General features: G+C 53.3%; 7 protein-coding genes across 7 annotated transcripts; 3 read left to right on the top strand and 4 right to left on the bottom strand.

Moving 5' to 3' along the window:
* Positions 1 to 107: 107 nt before the first annotated feature.
* Z519_01483 (uncharacterized protein) lies at positions 108 to 2,155 on the top strand (the record flags this gene model as incomplete). The annotated part of the gene is made up of 2 exons (XM_016759240.1): positions 108 to 666; positions 1,518 to 2,155. 2 exons carry the CDS (start codon positions 108 to 110, stop codon positions 2,153 to 2,155), a joined length of 1,197 nt encoding a protein of 398 aa, XP_016624568.1.
* Positions 2,156 to 3,346: 1,191 nt separating this feature from the next.
* On the bottom strand, positions 3,347 to 4,166 carry Z519_01484 (uncharacterized protein; the record flags this gene model as incomplete). The annotated part of the gene is made up of 2 exons (XM_016759241.1): positions 3,347 to 3,504; positions 3,614 to 4,166. 2 exons carry the CDS (start codon positions 4,164 to 4,166, stop codon positions 3,347 to 3,349), a joined length of 711 nt encoding a protein of 236 aa, XP_016624569.1.
* Positions 4,167 to 5,300: 1,134 nt separating this feature from the next.
* Positions 5,301 to 6,728, bottom strand: Z519_01485 (phosphomevalonate kinase; the record flags this gene model as incomplete). The annotated part of the gene is made up of 1 exon (XM_016759242.1): positions 5,301 to 6,728. The coding sequence occupies one exon, from the start codon at positions 6,726 to 6,728 to the stop codon at positions 5,301 to 5,303; it is 1,428 nt and encodes a 475-aa protein (XP_016624570.1).
* A 284-nt stretch (positions 6,729 to 7,012) lies between these two features.
* Positions 7,013 to 8,890, bottom strand: Z519_01486 (uncharacterized protein; the record flags this gene model as incomplete). Its single annotated transcript, XM_016759243.1, has 1 exon — positions 7,013 to 8,890. One exon carries the CDS (start codon positions 8,888 to 8,890, stop codon positions 7,013 to 7,015), a length of 1,878 nt encoding a protein of 625 aa, XP_016624571.1.
* Positions 8,891 to 10,127: 1,237 nt separating this feature from the next.
* On the top strand, positions 10,128 to 11,538 carry Z519_01487 (uncharacterized protein; the record flags this gene model as incomplete). The annotated part of the gene is made up of 3 exons (XM_016759244.1): positions 10,128 to 10,499; positions 10,554 to 11,079; positions 11,129 to 11,538. The coding sequence occupies 3 exons, from the start codon at positions 10,128 to 10,130 to the stop codon at positions 11,536 to 11,538; spliced, it is 1,308 nt and encodes a 435-aa protein (XP_016624572.1).
* An 828-nt stretch (positions 11,539 to 12,366) lies between these two features.
* Z519_01488 (uncharacterized protein) lies at positions 12,367 to 13,890 on the top strand (the record flags this gene model as incomplete). The annotated part of the gene is made up of 6 exons (XM_016759245.1): positions 12,367 to 12,588; positions 12,648 to 12,808; positions 12,861 to 13,148; positions 13,209 to 13,468; positions 13,543 to 13,623; positions 13,694 to 13,890. 6 exons carry the CDS (start codon positions 12,367 to 12,369, stop codon positions 13,888 to 13,890), a joined length of 1,209 nt encoding a protein of 402 aa, XP_016624573.1.
* Positions 13,891 to 14,733: 843 nt separating this feature from the next.
* Positions 14,734 to 15,750, bottom strand: Z519_01489 (uncharacterized protein; the record flags this gene model as incomplete). The annotated part of the gene is made up of 1 exon (XM_016759246.1): positions 14,734 to 15,750. One exon carries the CDS (start codon positions 15,748 to 15,750, stop codon positions 14,734 to 14,736), a length of 1,017 nt encoding a protein of 338 aa, XP_016624574.1.
* Positions 15,751 to 15,955: the final 205 nt, after the last annotated feature.

The following is a 15,955-nucleotide window of genomic DNA, read 5'->3' on the forward strand; positions in this document are numbered from 1 at the left end:
GGTGCTGCTTCAACATCCCGACATTTCAAAGTTCATACTCTTCAGATCAAAGGCTCTCGATTCCTGAGACGTCATCACTCCAACAACTGAGAGCAACTATCTTCACCATGGTTGCATTCCACAAACTAGCTGCGGTCTCGGCCCTAATCGTGTCGCTCGCTGCAGCAGCTCCAGTGAGAAATCCAAGCCAACTCGGTCAAAGGATCAAGTGCCTAGCTTTAGGCTGTACACACCTGGAACTGGCACCGTATTCACTCGCCGCTGTAGACATGGGGGGAAGTGATACGTCAGCTGATAGGAGCGAGAACGTTGGGGAGTTTGCAGAGATTGGAAGTTCCGACATTATGATCCAGGATGATACCTTGCCTCCCAGGGACGAGCCCGAAACCATCATCCCTGATGAATCGAACATCCTTGTCAAGGATGACATTGTCAAGAAGCCGTTGGAAGAGCACGTGGGCGACGAGACAAAGGATGTTGATCACGGCAAACGGGAAATGCAGGAGCGACTTGAACAGCCTGGTGTGGAAGAGGAACATGATGACACCACCCTTACGCCTAACTCACATCGTCCCGCCACCGGCTCCGACGAGGTCCCCGAATCAGCCCCGCTTGACGAAACCGCGCCCAATCCGCTCCTCAAGGCGGAGGAGAGATTGACTTATAGTCTGAAATCCTCTTTGACGGAGTTGGGCCACGGGGAGGATTAGCCTGCCTTGCGATAGCGGACGATGTTCCTTTGACGGTTCCCAAAGCCCAGCGTACTCGACGAGTTGCACAGGAGAGGAGAAAGAGGAGTAGTCAGAGGAATAGAGTGGGAAGGGAAGGTGTGGCGGCGAAGGAGGAGCCAAAGAATGTCTGTCTTTGTTGAATAAACATGAGACTTGCGAGAGGCATCGTTCGAGAGCTAGGGCCGGACGGGGCGACGAGACAGTATTGTTTGAGGGGAGCTTGGACATACCGTTCGGATGATAGAGGATGGAGGATGAAGGATAGAGGGTAGAGATAGAGCTGTGTCGACCTTTCATATACCCGGTACCTAGCTAGAATGTATGAATGATATACCTTAGATGGGAAAGATGAACATATTATTACTGCATGCCGTGCGTGAAATACCTAGCGAGGTTAGATCAGGGCAAACCTGCACCAACAGGTGCCAAACTCTACCGTACAAAACGAGACTGCGGAGCATTTCGGCTATGTAGTGCAGTATCGAAGAACGCGACATCCGTTGCGTTGCCTGCGGCCCGACCTTTCAATGAGATTTAAATGATTCTACCTACAACCCACAAGCGCACAAGTATCTGCCTCCTCCCTCCCTTCTCACCCTTGAAACAACGTTCACAGAGATTCTGTTTGGTCCCTAGACGAATCTGAATTTACCTTGACCACCAAGACTTCAGTGTCTCCCGACTTTGGAGAACTTGACACCAGGCCTCATTCGAGCCTTCAACCATTTCATCCCATCCTCCACGTCCCATTTCCACGCTGACCGCCATGGTGAGTTGTACCCCTAGAAGAGAATACACCTACCCCAGCTCTGAGATACCATTTTCGAGGGAGAAAGGTCCTGGAATCACATGGAAAGATATATTTACTGACGATACCACGATCTGTCTGTCTCCAGTCTCTCCGAGTCGCCCCTCCAGCAACGCACCCAACCAGCACGTCGAACACGACAGCCTCGAAGCTCTCGTCCAGCACCAAATCCAAAGACAACCTCGACCGCGGCGCGCCCTCGGCCCCCGGCTTGCATGACACGCTCCGGGCCTCGCTGTACCCTCCTCCCCAATCTTCCCAAACCACACAAACACTCACATCAACGCACCCTTTGGAATCCCGCCTGGCGAACTGGCAAGCGACACAAGAGGCGACGCGACTACAGCTCCTGCGCCGCAACTTTGGTATTGCAGAGCCGCTCCGCCGCGGCATGGAGCTCAAGCTGGTGCGGGAGGCGGACTCGTTTCGGCCCTCCGTGCTGGGCAGGCCGGCGGGCGTGCACGAGGAGATATTGACGGGGCGGGACATGGAGATTAGCTGGGAGGACGTCTACGCCGGACAGGACGGGGTGAGATTAGCCGGACAGGGCGGCGACGGACATGGGGTCGGGTGGATGGAGGAGATGGAACGAAAGGTCGGGATGGGCAAGTGGTGAGTGAGGGACTGCGGCGGGTTTGGTGGATTGGCTGGTTGGTTGCCCCGTGTAAGCCGGCACTGCTGCAGCTCGACGAGAAGGAGGAGAACAAGAACAAGAAGAATGGAAACGGCACGCTTAGAGCCTTCCCCTCAGCGGTGATCTGAATTACGTGGCAAAGGGGAAGAACGCGTTCCATATTATTACTGAACACTGCACCGGCCTGGCCTGGCAGAGCATGCATACCATTTTCATTCGCGCGGAGAATCCGCTCGGTGTACGGGAGTACGGTGTACTAGGAAGGGATACCAAAGCAAAAGAAGAAAAATAAAACGAGGCCGGGCGTGCAGGCTGCTCAAACTGACCTCAATCGATCATCCATCCATCCCTTCATCTATCCATCCAACGACAGATGGATACGCCCTTAGGAAACCCAACAGGAAAGGCATCTTGTGTCGATGTCAACGGCATCGATATTGACTTCGACGATGACGAAAGAGACGCAAGAAGATGTGTATTCCTTGTGCCTGGCGCAATATGTACTCCGTTGCAATGCTGCAAGATCCTGCCTGCTCTGGCCCCTGGGCTAGAGCTTCGTCCACCAAATCTCGGCTGCTACACATATGACGCATGAAGTCCATGGCACGACAGCCGTTCACGTCCTTCTATATACAGCAAAGTCTCGAATTTCGTGCTGCAATGTAACTCGTCTCAGATGGCTTCGGTCACTGCGTTGGAAAAGAGAACTTTGATCTTCGGCCCCAGTTTCTCACCGGCTCCTTCGTCTTTCGCTCCTGCTTCTTTGATCCACGTGGCATTGAGAAACCCCGAGAATGACCACCTGCAAGAGTTGCAGATAGAATGGTGGGAATATAACGGAGATCCGCCTCCAGCCTTTCGCAGACCCGGTCCAACTAAAAACATGCCGAAATCCCGTCTGTTCCACCAACGCCATGCCATGAATTCAAGACCAAAAAAAGGATGTCATCCACAAGAAGTCGGGATGGAGCTGAAGGAACCGCCCTCGCGTTTGGACGAGTGCAGAGATCTTCGCTGGTCCAAATAACAGAGACCAAAATCTCTTTCCGCCGCACAGTGACCTTCGTTCAGGGTCTCCCTATTCACTCGTACTAAACCAATTCATATCTTATAACATAGCCTCTTCGGATCGCATTTAGGCAATAGCATCTGTGATTAAGTGAGGCGGAGACATCACATGATGATGCAACGACAGCCGGGGCTTCTGCCCTCGCCCTCGCGGTGTGCTGAGTATGTGGATTTGCCGCCCTTGGCGTCGTCTTCTTCGACATAGTCTTGGGGTTTGATTGTCATGTGCAGCACATTCGGTGCGTCGACGGAGAACTTGTAATCTGTTATGTGCGCCAAAGGTTAGCAAGAAGTCAGTTCTGGAGCGAACAAGCGACGAACCACTTGACGAGGTTGTTCGTCTTCTCTTACTCTCGAGAGGTATTTGCTCACCTTTTAGGGAGGCTTTATCATCCAATAGCTTGCCCATACTTATCAGCCGGATAGATGTCGGACTGGACGGTTTTGTCTCCCACTCTTCCCGCCATTCGCGCAAAATCAATTCCTTCAGCTTGTAGACACTGAGGTTAAACGGGTCATTTTCCGGAACCTCGACGTTGCGCTTGGCGAAATATTTGTTGTCTAGCTTGAAGGGATGCCGTGCTCCTGAGGTGAGGAGCAGGGTCACCGTCAACGCTGGCCCTATAGCGGTTGGTGCAGGTGCTTCGTCTTTGGCAGGAACTGTTGGTGACGTCTCGTCTGAGGAAGGGCCAATCGAGGTAGAAAACTGCCTTGACACTTTCTGCTGGGGTTCGGCGACTGCAGCAGACGGTGAAGGTGGATTCATAGACTGAATCATTGCGGTGTTCGTGTCGGTTCTTTGCGGACCGAGCGATTGTGGCAGTTGAGACTCATGCGCAGGCGAGGACGTGGTTGTTTCTGCAGGAGACGAAGAGGACGGTTGAGCATCGGGGGAGGCAGAAGGGTCGGGAGAAAGGCTCGACATCTCGACGGGTGCAGTGGAGGAGAGGTGGTGTTGTTGCGCACGAGATTGCAGTTGCAACCGAGGACTATCTTGGGCTACTAGCGAACTAGTGACCACGATGGGAGCGCTTGAGTCGTCGAAAGCGCTGTTGTTGGAAGTGGGACTCATCCCCTCATCTGAGGCGCAAACAAAACCGGTTACAGATGTATGAACAGAGGAGGGAGACGACAGAATTGGTGGTGGAGACCAGAGAGCAGTCAATCCGTCCAGGTCAAGCGGGTGACTAGAATGGGAAAACCATGCCAAGTTTCTGGAGCGAAACAGTCAAGGATGAAATGATGATGATGCGAGCTGAGAGAGACTCCGAGCTGAGCCCGGGCGCGCCTGGCAATAAAGTGTGCAGCAGAGGGTGTCGCAAGAGTAACTCGTGCAGGCGATGCCGAACACGAAGAGGCCAGACCACGCAGCCAGCCCTTCCTCCCTTCTGGAATGGACGGCTCCCGGAGAATTTTGAAACTGACACACAATGGGCTCGGATCAAGCCATGGCTCATGCACTCGGGCAGCAGATCTGGGGGGAGGGAATATTGAGTCTTAATATGCTCGTTGGTGCCGTTGCTTGTTTGGTCACGGGCAAAGAACGAGAGAAAACGGAAGCACGGATTCCCAGGCAAATGGCAAATGGCCCAGGGAAGGAAGGTGGGATTTCCGAGGGGGTGCCGCTTGCCTGGCGGCCCCTATCCCTGGCGCACCAGCCCCTATTGTATGCCTATTGGAGGACTCTCTACCGGTAGGTGCTAAGTCGGGGCTCCTACTTGGTAGACCGATCTGCTGGGGCTGCTGGGCAAGTGCTGGGGCAGCCTCCTGCAGTTAAATCAGTTAGTTAACCCTAAGGGCTTTGGGGCCTCCTCTGGTGCCTGGCGAGAAACTTTAGGCCTGAAATCTCCAACCGGGCAACTACCAAGGAGTCGCCCATGATTACGAGAGCCATCCCGCCCTCAACCTCAAGCCCGGACTCTCTCCGCCCTCTCTGCATACCCATCAGACCACCCACTCCATTCTCTGTCTTTGGTTCCTGTCCCTTGTTCCTGTTCCTATTTCCTGGCGAGCTGGTAGCTTGCCACGAGGATGACGACATCGCTATGGAGTATGTAGTTCACAACCACACCTCATACTGGCCCACGTTCTCGACCCGGATGCCCTCATTATCCTGCTTGACCCCCAACAACCTGACATGCCCAATGGTTGCACCGCTCGCATCTTGACTCTTCCATCCTTTCAGTCGGGCCTGTAGTCCCTTGACGGATTCGCCATCATTCTTCACCAGCAGAGACACGGCATCGTACCCTCCTGCGCCCGGGGCGACTCCTCCCACCACGCCAGGCAAGCTCGTGCAGAAATCCAACAACTCGGTAATCACAGGGGGCTCAATGGGCACCTTGGACTTGACAGACATTTCCCTCACCAGACTTCGAATGGTGAGAATGATATCCCCCAATGCCGTAAAATCATTCTCGATGCCTTGGACCTCGACCAGCCGTCTCAACTCTCGGCACAGCTCCTCTTGACCCTGTTGTAATGCAGTCCACAGTAACGTCGCCTCCGCAATATTCTCTTTGCGCCACTGCAGAACCTTCTTGACCATCCCCGGTGTCTCCGATCCACAGTCCACGTCGCACATGACCAGCGAAAGACTCGCTGAAATCTGCACTGCCCGGCTCGCAATTTCGACGTCCCATCTTGCGTCTAAATCCAGATCGTCCACGCAGCGGTGTAATCGTTCGCCGAAGCCGGCACTTGTAGGCTCGCCCACATTCTCCAGGATTGAAGGTGTGAATCTTCGATAGAGGCAAGAGCCGTAGACTGCCGCAGCAACATCAAAGCCTGAGCCGACCTTCCCTTGGGCCGCGCAGTGTGCAGCCTGGGCCAAATTGTGGATAGTCTGATGATTTGGCGGTATTTCTTCAGCAGCAGCGGCATCCCTTTTTGAGTAGAATGCAAGCAGTGCAGACACGAACGCCGTGACCAGTGCAGCCGAAGATCCCAAACCAGTCTTGTGCGCCTCGCTCAGCTTGACTCCGAAGCTCGTAAACCGCGTTGACTTGGCCGCCGATGGCTCAGGAGACTGAGGTTGTGATTGCGAGTAATAATCGTCGTCGGCCAATATCGTCACTTTGATGCTCTCCTCGAAGACATGATGCGAACCACCCGACACATGCGACAGATAAGTCAGGGCGTACCTCAACGTCGTCTCGACGAATCTGTTTGCGCTCGCGGTGAATGATCCGGCCCCTTTGTGATCTCGAACTTGCTCGACCGTGACCGCACCACTACCAGCAGCAGAGCCGTCGATCCGATACAGCCACCTGGCGTCACAAAACTGGGGCGACTGGACCAGGACGTGCGGTCCGCTGTTCAAACTGCCAGGCAGGAGGTCGCCTGCTCGCCACGGCTGGACAACCACATGGATCCGGGCGTTGAGACCGAACACCAGACCCGTGTGTTGGCGGTCCAGGACCAGGAATCCACCTGCGAAGAGGACCTTTCCTGGGGCAGAGACGGCCACTACTGCTGGAGGCGACATCGAAGAGAGAAGGGGAAGAAAAGAGGGAGAGGAAGTTGGTGAACGAGATGGCGCTTTCTGGTTTTAAAAAAGGGACAAATCCCATTGCCGAGCCCTGAAGAAAGACATATTGTAGAGGGTGACATTCGAGCCAATCACTGTGCGCAAAATATCCTACCAATCATTGTCGCTTCATCCTTAAACAGATCACACAATACACCCAGTAACGAGGACAGCCTCCACCTAGGTATGTCTACAATCACGCTTGCAACCAGACCCTGACGAACAACCAACCATCCTCCCCCTCATACGACAGTAATGACCTGTCGCGGAATAGCCCTCAGGATGGCGTCCACTCTGCCAAACCTGGCTTGGAACCCCTCGCGACTCCAATCCGCAAAGACATGGTCTTCGACAATTTCGACGTATCCGAGACGTTCATAGGTGCCAACTTTCTCTTTCGCTCGCAAAGCCAGCACCAAGTGCGCATTATTCTTTGGTCCATCGCTGTCACCCTCGTCAAGAAGCATTGTCGATATCGCGATCGGCACAAGAAAGAACTCCGAATCCCATGAAATATGGTGTTCTCCTGGTAAATCGTAGTCGTAATCTGGATAGAACCGGTTCACATCCATTTTGCCATCCTTCATTTCTGTGCTTCTACTGATAATTGGCCACCGACTCCGAACCCAGGGCTTTTTCCAAGTTGCCTTGAGAAGAGGTGCACGAAGGGTAATTACAACTTCATCCCGGCCAGAGAAGTTGCCCATCTCCGGCGGGCCCTTAGTGTCGCAACGGACATCCAACAGCTCGACCACTCCGAAAACGGAAGCTAACCTCAGATCCCAGGCAACCTTGACTTGGACAGACGCCCAGGACCAACTCGGAGCCCTCCATTTTGCTGGTCTTCCGAACTGTGGCCCCGCCGGAGTCCGCCACATCAGATCGAGGAGGAGAGTATTTTTCCAGAGGCCTGCGAGAAACATGTCTTGAGGCCGTAGCCTGTGCATTCTTTGAGTCAAAGCGGCCAATGCGGGGAAAATGTCGCTCGGATACGAAATATGCAGACGCGTGTACTCTTCCACCGTTCGATACCACAGAGCTCTTGGGTTTTCCATCCCGTTTTCGCCCAGCGTCTTCCACGAAGGATCCCAACCGTGCAAATCCGTCAAATTCACGAGTTCGTCTGTCGCCTCTTCATCGCTGACGCCGCTTTCACTTCTCCTCATGCGTCGACAAGACCAAATTACCTCTTGGGAGCAAAAGTGGAGCACACGAACGGACAAATGCATCTCTTGATATACCCAGGCGCGGTCCAGCAGTGGGAAATTCTCTAGATCCAGGTAGACTTCGTGTACGGGGTAGCTTGGAGGTTTTAAACGAACGTAGACATCGTTGCTCCCATCAACCAGGCGGGCCAGGTAGCGGGGATCAGCGGTACTATAACAACCTTGGCAGCCTTCCTTGGACTTGGAGGCGGCAATGGTGATCAAAGCGTTTTCGTATATAGAGCCGACCTCTGCAGCGTTCAAAGACCAATCGTCATTGCTGTCTTGGAGAATGCACAGTGCATCAATCCACAGAAAATCGATGCCTAGCCGGCGACAGATATCTATGGCATCTTGAAAAGTTTTGGTGAGCTCTTTCCATGATACCTCGACCTTGAGCTTTTCAATCGTGGCTCGTTTTGCCTTAAGAATAGTGCTCTCAGGACGTCGGGGAGAAGGGCCCCAACAGTGGCTCAGGCATGCGTAAGGATGTCTCTTTTGTCCAGCATCTTCACGGAGCACGACCTTGCCATTCGCGACCTCCAAGAGGCGCCTAGGCAGCGGCGGCGTATAGCTACCATTGCCAACGTGGGATTTGGGGCAGTTCGGATGATTGTCCAGACAGTCTGTCATCCAAGTCCGGATTGTATTAAATGTCGCTTCTGAGGACGTATCTCCAGGAAGCAGATGTCGAGTCTTCTTTGAACCGGGCGGCCTCCGACGCTCTGCTAGATATCCCGCTGTATCAGTCTCGTTTACCGGGTCTCGTATCATCAATCCAGCCAAGAGCTGTTGAGAACAAATCCCAGAGCAATCGAGTGAGAGTGCTGAATTAGCCTTCGGAACAGGAGTAACACTCACAACCAGGGGAGAAAATGTCAAGCTGGAGATTGTCCTCATCTGCTGCGTCTCCATCCCCGTCCAGCGTCAAGTCAAACCAGAAGTCCCACGATCCGTCCAAAGAACCGTCACGAATAAGGAGACTAGGGTCATAGCACGCAATGCATTTAGCCAGAAGAGAGCACCGATAGCAGCCGAGTTCTGCAGCACGACGGAAATCACTGACAGCGCAAGACCAGTCCCGGCCACGGCTGGACGAATTTTTGGGCAAGCGGCAACAGAGGCATTTTTGAGATGAAGGAGCACTAGTAGCAGCAAGGTGGACTCTGCAGAACTCGAGGAACGAGCTCAAAGTCATTGGAAGGCCTTGTACTGGATGGAGAGCGGGAGATGGCGAGTTTAATATGGGAGGAAGGTTGTTGCTGGTGTGCTGGCTGCGCTAAACCACATGCGGCACCAAGCCAACCGCCATCATGTGACATTCAATGCATAATTTCTTACGACTTTGACATTGTCCAACCTTTCTCTTCATCTTCAACCAATCCCTTCACATCTCGGATCCAAATATCCACTGCCCGCTCCTCTGGCGGATATGGGGCGCCCTGCTATCCACTGCTCCACGGCTTTTTCATCCAGTCGGACTCCCTGGGTTGCGGATGACGTGGTATGGCCCGTCGAGCCTTATGCCCCATGGGCCACACGGAGCCTTACAATTCCGTCGACCTGGCCAGGATCTTATCTCTTGTGGACTTGTGTCGCGTGCCCACCGATGCTCATCTTCATTTCTCGTGGAGCCTCGCTTGTCGAAATGGGAATCATCAATCTGGCACCAGAGGCCACTCTCACGAACTCAAAATGTCTGTGTTTCCGGCAAATCCGTCGCCGAGGCGTGCCCCTCGATCGCCTGCGTCCATTCTTGGGACTTGATCTCGCTCACTGTTTGTTGTCTTCTGCAAGATATCTTTCGTTCTTATATCGGCTGCGTACGTCGTCCTTGTCTGCTGCGTCAATGTTTCCTTTTGCGATCCTTTGTTAGTCCCTTGGGCGGTATCTGGCTAAGCGAATCCCTCATCTGCTGCATCCAATCAATTCCAGAGTTGGAATTTTGAAGATACACTTGAAGGTGGTAATTCCATGGGGTTTATCTTGGACGGTTGCCACGGATTTCATTGAGGGCCGTCGATCGAACAGAGAGGCTTGGGGCTCACAGGAGGACAATTGAGAGAGGACATCCACCCTTGCCCGACCCTTTGACGAAGTCAGTTGATGTGCGCAACAGTATCAGGAAGCACGAAATTCTGGAGAATACATCATGGGGTTTCTAGGTCTTGGCGAGCCTTCCTGGGGAACTCTCATCATCTTTCTCGGAGCATGGATCAACCGAGATTTTACCACTCCCACAACACAAACAAGTCAAAACTCTTACGTCGATCTTGTGGAAGATGTTGGTCATGAGATGGGACTTGAGTCTCTAGACTTGATAGATACCGGAGACGTATCGGTTACGCCTTTACCCAATCCCGATCGACAGAGGCATTGGCGTCATAGAGAGCTGTCTGTGTTCGGGCTCAAAAGGACGATTCGAACACCAGATACAGCTGTCTTCCGGAACAGAATGCTCAGCAGAGTGCTTCTGCGCTTTCCTTTCTTGGTCGAGATCATTTATTGGGCTCTCATCTACGGCGTCAGTTGGGGCTCATTCCCCCGTTGTGAGATAGGCGACTAATACACTTTGCAGGTCTACCAGTTCGGTCGCGGCCAATTGGCCATAAGATTGGTCGACAAGACCATCGACATCGCTTGCCATCATGCTCTGGCCGTTATCCGATTAGAACAGCGTCTCCACATTTTTTGGGAGTTGACCATCCAGCAGTTTTTCCTCCAGTATCCCGGGTGGATGTGGTGGATCAACCGGATCTACAGCTTCGTCCATCTCCCCGCAACGATAACTTTCTTGGTCAGCTTGTACTATTTCGCCATAACACGGAACCGATCGAATATCAATTCGAACTCGCCTGACCGTGTCCGCAGCTCTACCGGCCCTGAACTCTACGAGTCCAGACGTCGGGCTCTGGCGCTTTGCAACCTATTTGCGTTTTGCGTCTTCAGCAGTTGGCCATGTATGCCCCCTCGTCTGTTGGGGGACTCGAAATTACCAGGGGAGATGGGTGAGCTCGCGCGAAGCTTTGGCTTCATCGATACGATCCACGCGCGTGATGGAGCCGTCAGCGCTTTCAACACAAGAAAATGGACCAATCAACTAGGTAGGAGGTACAACTTTGCGGTCTGAAAAAGAATGCTGAATCTGCTTAGCTGCAATGCCCTCGCTCCATTTCGGATATTCACTTCTTGTCGGAGTCTCGATCATGCGACTTCCTCTAAATCCCCCAGCCAGAAGACATAGGGTATGCCTACCCGCCGTGCCATTCCTCAAATCGAACCATACCGGTTTCATAGTCCGAGCCCCCTCTCTTCCCAAGCTTTGCTGCGAGATCGTCGGCTTCTTGTACCCTTTCTCAATCTTGATCGCGATCGTCGCGACCGCAAATCATTTCATCTTGGACGCCCTGGTGGGAGGCGTGATATGTCTGTTTGCACTGCGATACAACCATTTCATGAAGAATTTCCTTCCCGTCGAGGACTATGTCTTCTGGTGCCTTCGCATTCACAAGCCGAATCAGGAGCCACCGGTCCAAAGTGCGCATCTCGAAGACAAACCTTAGCCATGCATTGGCACGGCACCGAACTTTGGAAGCCGTCTTACGATGATCTTACGGTCTTGCAGAACAAACACTTAGTGAAGCCTCCTGCAGAAAGAGGACTGATCTGCAGCACCACGGGGCACCAACTCAAAGATGTTCTCGCATAGCAAGGCAGTCGGACAGTCCCATGCTGTCGAACAGCGGGCGACGCCTGTCCGGCAAGCGTCGAGGAAGTTCTTGACAGTTCCCATTCTCGAAGAGGTTAATTAGGCCCGGAACACGGTGGAAAGGAATATACGGCTATCACAAGATAGAACCTGTTGCAAAGGATTGCCAGAGGCTCAGCGGAGGGAGGATCAAAGGAACGTCACGCATAGGCGGGATACTCCCCGAATGTGCTCGGGAGTGTGAGCACACTGGCGCGGAGTTCATACTCCGTACTACGAGTGTACCAACGATTGTCGAACGAATGCGTCAATCCAAGGCCAGCGATGTTGCGGCTGTGTCTCCCGAGGTCAAGGATGCGTCTCCAACCCCTTTTTCCCCACTCGGGTGTCCCATTCTCGCCATCTTATACCTCCGTTCCCCGCTCCAACTTGGCGCTAACGCGATGCGGCAACGTCGCCTGCTCCTACTTCAGCCTCGCCCCTCGGCCTCCCACAAATCCAGCTCCCCTCTTTGAAAGTGGTCACAGAGCGCAGACCCTGGCTAAACCCATAGAGTAGAGAACAGCATAGAGCTGCAGACCATTTTTTTGTCGAGGAAGCCCTTTCAGCCACCAGCGGCGCCTTCAGACAGTTACCATTCCACGCATTCTCAAGCACCTAGGGCACCCAATCTTTCCCAACAATGGCTCCCTCCGCGACGAGCAATGGAAACGATGTTGCAGTCAAGGCTGACGTTGGCAAGAACCGTGCCGTTATTCTCTCAAAGATCAACGATATTTCTGTCCAGGACTGGCCTCTGAAGCTGGATTCGTATCGAGATAGTCCGCCATACGAACCAGGCTCACCCCTTCCGAGTGGCAAAGCCCTAGTCCGCGTGCGCGCCGGAGGCATCTGTGGCTCAGACGTTAGTAGTCGTCCATGTCGAGCGGAAATTTTGTGTAAAAGGTTGACCGAGTCCGTCAGATACATTTCTGGAAAGAAGGCCGCGCAGGCCCTGATATCATCAAGGAGCCGTTCATTATCGGCCATGAAGCTGCTGGTGAAGTAGTTCAGGTCGCTGATGATGTCCAGTTGTGGGCGCCCGGTGACCGTGCCGCTATCAAACCTGCTCTTCCCTGCCTAGCGTAAGTGTACTTTGAGATCACAAGCGTGGCACCATACTGAATATGACCACAGTTGTGACGACTGCACGACGGGTTATTCCAACCTTTGCAGTTCAATCGAGTACTACGGTGTTCCGGCACCTGGCGGCCGGCAGGATGGATTGCTCACCACCTATAAGATTGTCCCGGTTACTGCGCTGGCCCGCCTGACGCCCAGAATCTCGTGGGTCGAAGCGGGTGCGATACAACCTCTTGCCATCGCTCTCCAAATGACCAGGCAAGCGGGACTGAAGGCACACCAGACCGTCTTGATACTTGGGGGTGGATGTATCGGGTTGCTGTTAGGAGCAGTTGCTAAAGCGTAAGTCAGACCTTGTAAGGCAATAGACAATAGGCATGCACACTAACAACAATCCCACAGATATGCTGCAAGGAAAGTAGTTGTCTTTGAGGTGCAACCCCACCGAGCCGAGTTCGCAAAGACGTATTGCGCTGACCAAGCATTTGTCAACCCGCCACGCCACCTGAATGAGACGACGGAGGAATACTCCAACAGGGTCGCCAAACATATTTTAGGCTCTGTCGACGGGCTCTACCGTGGTTTCGATGTTGTGGTGGAAGCCGCGGGCGCTGAAGAGTGTATGCAGATCGGACTCCATGTCTGCAAGCCTGGAGGCACCTGTGAGTATCTTCGGCATTCAATATGAGACCAAGCCCAGAGTGCTTTCCCACTGACCTGAAACGTTCCGTAATAGACGTCCAAGTCGGACTTCTTAACAGCCCGATGCCTCGGATTCCAATAATGGACATTTGCTCTAAACAGCTCAATGTGCGAGGTGAGAATTCTCCCACTCACTTCCCGGTCTTGACATGGACAGCCTCGTGGGCTAACTGTGATGGTTGCAGGGACCTGGAGATATACTACGAATTGCTTCGAGGACGCCATATCACTACTTGACAGGGGCCTCGTCGACATGAAATCTCTGATCAGCCATGTTTTCCCTTTTGAACAGAGTCTGGAAGCGTTTGAGACCGTCCATGAGGTTAAGGCGAAAGATGGTAGGAACGTCTTTAAGGTAGTTATCTCCGACGAGAAACTGTAGATTCCATAGAATAGATGCCATCTATAGCGAGCCCATGGCTTGCGCTGCTTTTTGCTCGCATCCGGCTGTAGATATCATTCCGCCTCTCCATGTCCACGAGATAAGGGTTGAGTCAGTGGCTATTGCTTCGTGATCCCCCGACGAAAGAATGCGTGTCCGGTTGGCCTAGCTGAGAGCGAATCGTTTCGGCCATACTGTCACGGTGGGACTTTTCCAAATGCTGGTGATGAGCGTTGCCGCGGCGTCGAGGAAATCGATGAGGCTGAGCATGATGGTTCTCGCAATGATCCTGGCAGCTGCTGCGGCTGGTGAGGCTGATCGGTGGCTTGTACTGGGTATGTGGTTCGGCTCCACGAATCAAATGACAAATGCAACCGCACGAAAACCGGCAGAATGACATTCAAATGACGATCAACCAGCTCGATCTCGATCTCCGTCACAGATCCCCTTCTCACCCTCAGCCCTCTTACCCTGGTGTAGTCCGTACCAGATTTCTATATTTCTAATTGTAAGAAGATGGAAGATGTCCAAGGTAATCGCTGTCCATGTTGATCAGGAAGCAACCCGACCCTTCATTGTCTACCACGACGATCTTAGACGGAAAATACATGACTTTCGCAACCTGCTCAACATCATTAGATCTATAGATATGCGTCCTCAAACTCCTCTCCATTGTCTTGAGCCATACCAGCATGCGCTCTGCCAGCCGAAACCGTCCCTTTTGCTAACGCCCGGACACCGTTTGTATACATCGTGTTGATGGTCTCCCTATTCCTCGGGCGACCTCATCTTCTCGAACTGTAGCACTTGCTCATCATCTCCATACTCGGTTCCTTTCTGTTCTCACACATTCTGCGGAGGGATCTGCAACGTCATCTTGTCTCCCTCCACCGTAGGCACACCAGGAACAACACCCGGGGCAGGCGCAGGGGGTCCTGTTCCCGATCGTCTCCTCCTCTCCCTCTCGGTAGGTCCGCTCTCAATTTTACTGAGCATGAACCCACTGTCCTCGCCAGCAACACCGCTCTTTCGGAATTTCCCACCCATGCCGTACATCCAGCTATCATCCTCGTCACTGCCCAACCAGTAACTTCTGCCAATGCTGATCATAAATCGACCGAATTTGCCCCGCCAGCCCTTTCCCTCCGGCCTGCTCTCAGAGAAGGGGTTCTCTGCTAAATGGGGGTTCGTCGATGCAGCGGTATAATCGATGCCGGTTTTGGAACCGGAGGAGGCGATATGCTGTCGAATCACCATACGCGCGAAAGCGAGCATGATGAGACAGAAATACGCGCGAATGGTCCACATGGCGATGATGACGCCCACAGAATTCATGTTTTGACTGTCCAGCACGGCCGATTGTAATGCGCTGTTGCTTCCGCTGCTCGCAGCGTTGGTTGCTGGTACTCCAGCGGCAACGGCATCCTGACCAGAACCCGCCAGGGGAGGTTGGGGTGTAGCAACGACCTCCACTCTTGAAACATTGAGCTGAGGATCCGTGAGCCCTGATACTTGATCCATGGTCGATGCGCCAGGTCCCTGCTTATCCGTCTTTCCCGCGTCATGTTGTGCAAGCACCAAGAACCATGTCGCGGCGAAGACGGCAGTATATGCGGCATTAACGATACTGTCGAGGATGTAGAACCAAGCCAGCGCAAGACACTGTAGGGGTGATTGTTTTCGAATGTGTTGTGCGAGGTAGGCGGTAAGGACGAGTGCGATGGTGGAGTAGATGTACATGGTCAGCTGGAAGGGCGAGAGATGATAGCCCGTAAACAGCGCCAGAATTCCGTATAGGCCGGCAAGTTTATTAACAAGCATCGAGAGCGTAATGAGACTGGCGCCCGTCGAGAGCGTCATCGTGTAGAAGAATCGCTGTTCGGGCGGGTCAGCATTGAGAGCGGAAACTCCAGGCTCGAGGCTCTTTGTCATACCTTTGGACGGGCCAGGCGCAGTAGACGCGCCGAAATCCCATAGTTCGCCATAGTCAACAAAACTGCTAGAAAGGAATGAAAAGGGATACTGTTGTCACCGTCGACAAATGTCACGCGAGAAGAAAGGAATG

Source organism: Cladophialophora bantiana, assembly GCF_000835475.1.
Source record: "Cladophialophora bantiana CBS 173.52 unplaced genomic scaffold supercont1.2, whole genome shotgun sequence".
Lineage (NCBI taxonomy): Eukaryota > Fungi > Ascomycota > Eurotiomycetes > Chaetothyriales > Herpotrichiellaceae > Cladophialophora > Cladophialophora bantiana.